Source organism: Apium graveolens, chromosome 8 (assembly GCF_009905375.1).
Source record: "Apium graveolens cultivar Ventura chromosome 8, ASM990537v1, whole genome shotgun sequence".
In the NCBI taxonomy this organism is placed as follows: domain Eukaryota; kingdom Viridiplantae; phylum Streptophyta; class Magnoliopsida; order Apiales; family Apiaceae; genus Apium; species Apium graveolens.
Window position 1 is genome coordinate 81,793,558 of NC_133654.1, and position 4,551 is coordinate 81,798,108.

Genomic DNA, 4,551 nt, shown 5'->3' on the forward strand with positions numbered 1-4,551 from the left:
CACTATTTAACAATTCATTTTTTGATTCTTTTGCTTTGAGTTTTGATAAGGAAAACGGTCAGAACCAATATTTACCCACAAAAGAATCGCCAACAGAAAATTTGTATTTAGGTAAATGATTTGGGATGCACTCTCTGAATTTGTGGATCAATATCTTCAAAAATTTGTATTTTGATAAATGATTTGGTATGCATTCAATGAAATTGTGGATCAATATTTTTGATTGATATTTAACATTATATTTGTCACAATTATATTTTAGGTCAGATATTTATCTTAAATGGTCCCAAAAATAATTTATTATAAATGTTGCGCTGACAAGGAACATAACTTAAATTGTAACGAAATTTTCTTTATATATATATATAATGCACTTACTGAATTTTTTTTTATGAATCTGAGATCGATTAGTTGATGTTTTGGACAAATTATATAGGTTTTAAATTGAAAAATAAAATGTAAATTAATTTAAATAAATTAATTTTTTCCAGTTTTACGGAAAGGAACTTTGTTACTATATGTTAATGGGTATCAGCATATGTTAGTTACTCTAATTTATATAACCTTGCATCACAAGGACACCACCTGCTATTTGTCCTTTTACTGTTTGTTTTTCTTCGATTCGTTTCAACAGGAAATTCAAGAAACTGATACTCATCTCATCATCAACCATATACAAACGAATGGCCACAACTGTTTGTTATTTCACTCAATTATTTATGACAACAAAACATGACCCCCTCATTCTTGTTTTTAAGCTTTTGGAATTAGAATCTCTTGTTTTCTCCCTAGCTACTTTCTTTATTTCTATTCTTTCTACCCTAAAATTCTCTCCTTTCTTTCTTTTCCCACACTTTTCTTCGGGTTTCTTTGATTTTCAACTTATAATCTTGGCATGGAGAAACTAACACACGACCAAATTATTCAACAACAACAACCTCTTAAGTGTCCTCGTTGCGATTCGTCCAACACAAAGTTTTGTTATTACAACAATTACAGTTTGTCCCAGCCTAGGCACTTCTGCAAAGCTTGCAAGAGGTACTGGACTCGCGGTGGAACCCTAAGAAAAGTTCCTGTTGGTGGAGGTTGTAGGAAGAACAAAAGGGTTAAGAAGGCGTCAACAACGCCGACAATAGCAAGTGAGTCTAATTCACCTTCATTATCTGCTCCAGTGACTACTACTAGTACTAACCCTAGTAATGCAAGTCATTCTCGGATTGATCGTATTAATCCCTTACTTTACGGCTTGCATTCGAATCCTTCATCTTCCGATATTAACCTATCATTTCAAAGGTTTAATTCAATGGCTGATACGGCTCCGATTTATGATTACAGTCTTCAGCAGAATCTTTTAGGGTTTTCATCATCTGGTCTAGTAGATAATAATATTACTACTTCTAAGTCATTTGTTTCAAACTATATTCCATCTCCAATTTATGCATCTTCTAATTCAAGTGTTTCTCCTTCATCTGCTATGGCTTCCCTTATCACAACCTCTTCATTTAACCTCGAAGCCGAAAAGTCTATTAGCCCTCCGAATAACTTTTTCGGAATCATCCCTAATTATTCAGACATGCAAATGCAAGGGAATAGTAACAAGTATGTATTGGAAGCCTCATCAAATGATCCGAATTCCCTCTTTTCTGTCGGTGCGAGTTGGTTTGATCCTGCAAATTTTGGTTCTTCGGTCCCTTCTTTGATCTAGCCCCCGCTTTATGTATTTTTAGTTTGTACAATTATATATTAGCAATTTGTGTTGGTTTGTTACGTCCTAGTTAGCTTTCTATAATTAAGTCACTTCACTTTGCTAGTAATTATCTAAGTATTGGTTTAGTGGTGACTTTTAGTTCCACTAGTACCACTCCTTTCGAGAGGCTACAAAGGCAAGAGATAACAGAAAAATTCGAGAATACAAGAGGAGTCATCGAGATCTGAGCGATCCTGTCAGCTGCAGAAGTCCAAGGATATACATTGATATCAATGATCAGGCTGTTGGATTTTTGCTCTGAGAGGAACCTTGGATCCAATCCATCTTCATCATCAACTTCTTCATGGGCAAACAATTACATGCACCTAGGTATCTATTGAGTTGTAATTTTTATATATGTATATACATTTGCGATTGAGTTTTCAGTCTTCACTTGTAACCTTATCAAGCATATTTGTATTATTAATTTGGGAATATTAATCGGGACAGTGAATTAAGTCGAAAGTACTACGTTCAAGTGTACAATCCATGCCTTCGTTCTCCTCTTTTTTCTTTTGTGGCAAAATCACATGGCTGGTTGCAACTTAAAAGACCGAGAAATTTTAACTTGTTCTGTTGGAATTATTTAGCGACTTTGTGGTAAAAGTAGAAAGGCAGGTAAGTTATGTAGTAACTTGCTCTATCTTCTTACAAGTGAACGAGTGAAATGCAATGGTGAATTGCTCTTCTCATCCAAACTGAATCATACACAGAAACCTAATAACAAACGCAACTAACTTGCATTTGATGAGCTGTATCCTAGCTGCTAATTTTGATGAGCTGGAGCTATCTTAAGGTGAACCAGCTTCTTGTTGATCTTCAGCATTTGACCGAGCTTCGTTAGACGTATAAGCAATTAAGCATCTGACTGAGATTCATTTGATTATCGCTAAATCCAATATGAGTTTTTCGATTATGATTTGATCTCCTGTTGTGATGGAACCAGAATTGATAAGACGCTTGTTGGATTGACGTGAGATAACTTGGAGTATCTTTAACGTAATTTAGTCAATCAAGTTTGATATTACTTAGTTTTTTTCTCAAAACATTACTCCCTCGTCTCAAGAAAACATTTCTTGTTTTGATTTTTTATACAATTCATAAGCGATTGACTACTAATTTACGTATAATATATAATATCAAATATAGTAATGAGTGGTCTAATCTATAAGATCAAATATAGTCATGAGTGATCTTGTTGGATTCATATTTATGAGCATTTTAATACAATGAAATTTTTATATTTACACTACAAGAAAATAAGGCTAAATACAACTGCACAAATACAACCAGAGTCAATTTCAACCACTTCCGGTTGAATTTAAGGGGCACGACTAAATACAAATGAAGGCGGTTGTATTTAAATACAGTTGAATTGACGCGGTTGAATTTAGTAATAATTACGACCGAATAAATACAACTGTATTTATATGCAACCATATACGGTTAAGTTTAGTCGTGCTCCTGAATTCAATCGCACTCGGTCGAATTACCCTTGCCAAAAAAGGAGGGAATTTTCTTGCCTTTCTGAAAATTATGATTTCAAATGAATTCGGTTGTATTTATCTAATATGATTGTATTATGTTTTATTTAGTACTTTCAGATTTCTTTTTAAAAAAAATTATTTGAAGATAAGTAAATATTGGTTTGCTATTTTAACCGTAAACTAGTATTTTGACCAGTAATTTATGTTGCGATTTTCTAAAAAAATTATCATAACACTCATTCATAAATATATTTTAAAAAATGGCAATATCAAAATTGGACTAAACACTAGTGGGAAGTACGGGTCAAACTACTGGTTGGTTGTTAAAAAAAATAAAATATATTTATTTTTTTCTAAAAATTTTGTCGTATCACTAAAATATATAGATCTTGACATCCGTACGGTTGGATCATTCATAAATATTTTTAAAAAATTAAAACATCAATATGGGATTAAACATTTGTAAAAGTACTGGTCAAACTATTAGTTGACTGTTAAAAAAGCAAACCAAATATATTTATTTTTGTCTAATTTTTTTTTCCGTATCACTAAACTATATAAATCTTGACATCCATATGGTTGGATCATTCATTAATATTTTATAAAAAATCGAAAAATCAATATGAGATTAAACACTAGTTAGAAGTACTGGTCAAAATACTAGTTGACTATTAAAAAAGCAAACCAAATATATTTATTTTTTTCTAATTTTTTTTCAGATCACTAAAATATATAGATCTTTACATCCGTACGGTTGGATCATTCATTAATATTTTTAAAAATATCGAAACATCAATATGGGATTAAATACTACTTAGAAGTACTGGTCAAAATACAAGTTGACTATGAAAAAGGCAAACCAAATATTTTTTTTTCATATCACTAAAATATATAGATCTTTAAATCTGTACGGTTGGATCATTCATTAATATTTTTTAAAAAATCGAAACATCAATATGGGATTAAACATTAGTTAGAACAATTGGTCAAAATACTAGTTGACTATTAAATAAACAAACCAAATATATTTATTTTTTTCTAATTTTTTTTCATATCACTAAAATATATAGATCTTTACATCCGTACAGTTGGATTATTCATTAATATTTTAAAAAAAATCGAAACATCAATATGGGACTAAACATTAGTTAGTTTTAGTGGTCAAAATACTAGTTGACTATTAAAAAAGCAAACCAAATATATTTATTTTTTTCTAATTTTTTTTCATATCACTAAAATATATAGATCTTTACATCCGTACGGTTGGATCATTCATTAATATTTTTAAAAAAATCAAAACATCAATATGGGATTAAA

At 30.9% G+C, this 4,551-nt stretch overlaps 1 protein-coding gene across 1 annotated transcript; it reads left to right on the plus strand.

Moving 5' to 3' along the window:
• Window positions 1-687: 687 nt before the first annotated feature.
• Window positions 688-2,218, plus strand: LOC141679004 (dof zinc finger protein DOF1.4-like). The gene has a single exon (XM_074485478.1). It carries the CDS (start codon window positions 896-898, stop codon window positions 1,703-1,705), a length of 810 nt encoding a protein of 269 aa, XP_074341579.1. The 5' UTR covers window positions 688-895; the 3' UTR covers window positions 1,706-2,218.
• The last annotated feature ends 2,333 nt before the right edge of the window (window positions 2,219-4,551 follow it).

Excerpts from the sequence above, each read along its gene's own strand:
- LOC141679004 (XM_074485478.1), top strand. The coding sequence starts at position 896 with ATGGAGAAACTAACACACGACCAAATTATTCAACAACAACAACCTCTT.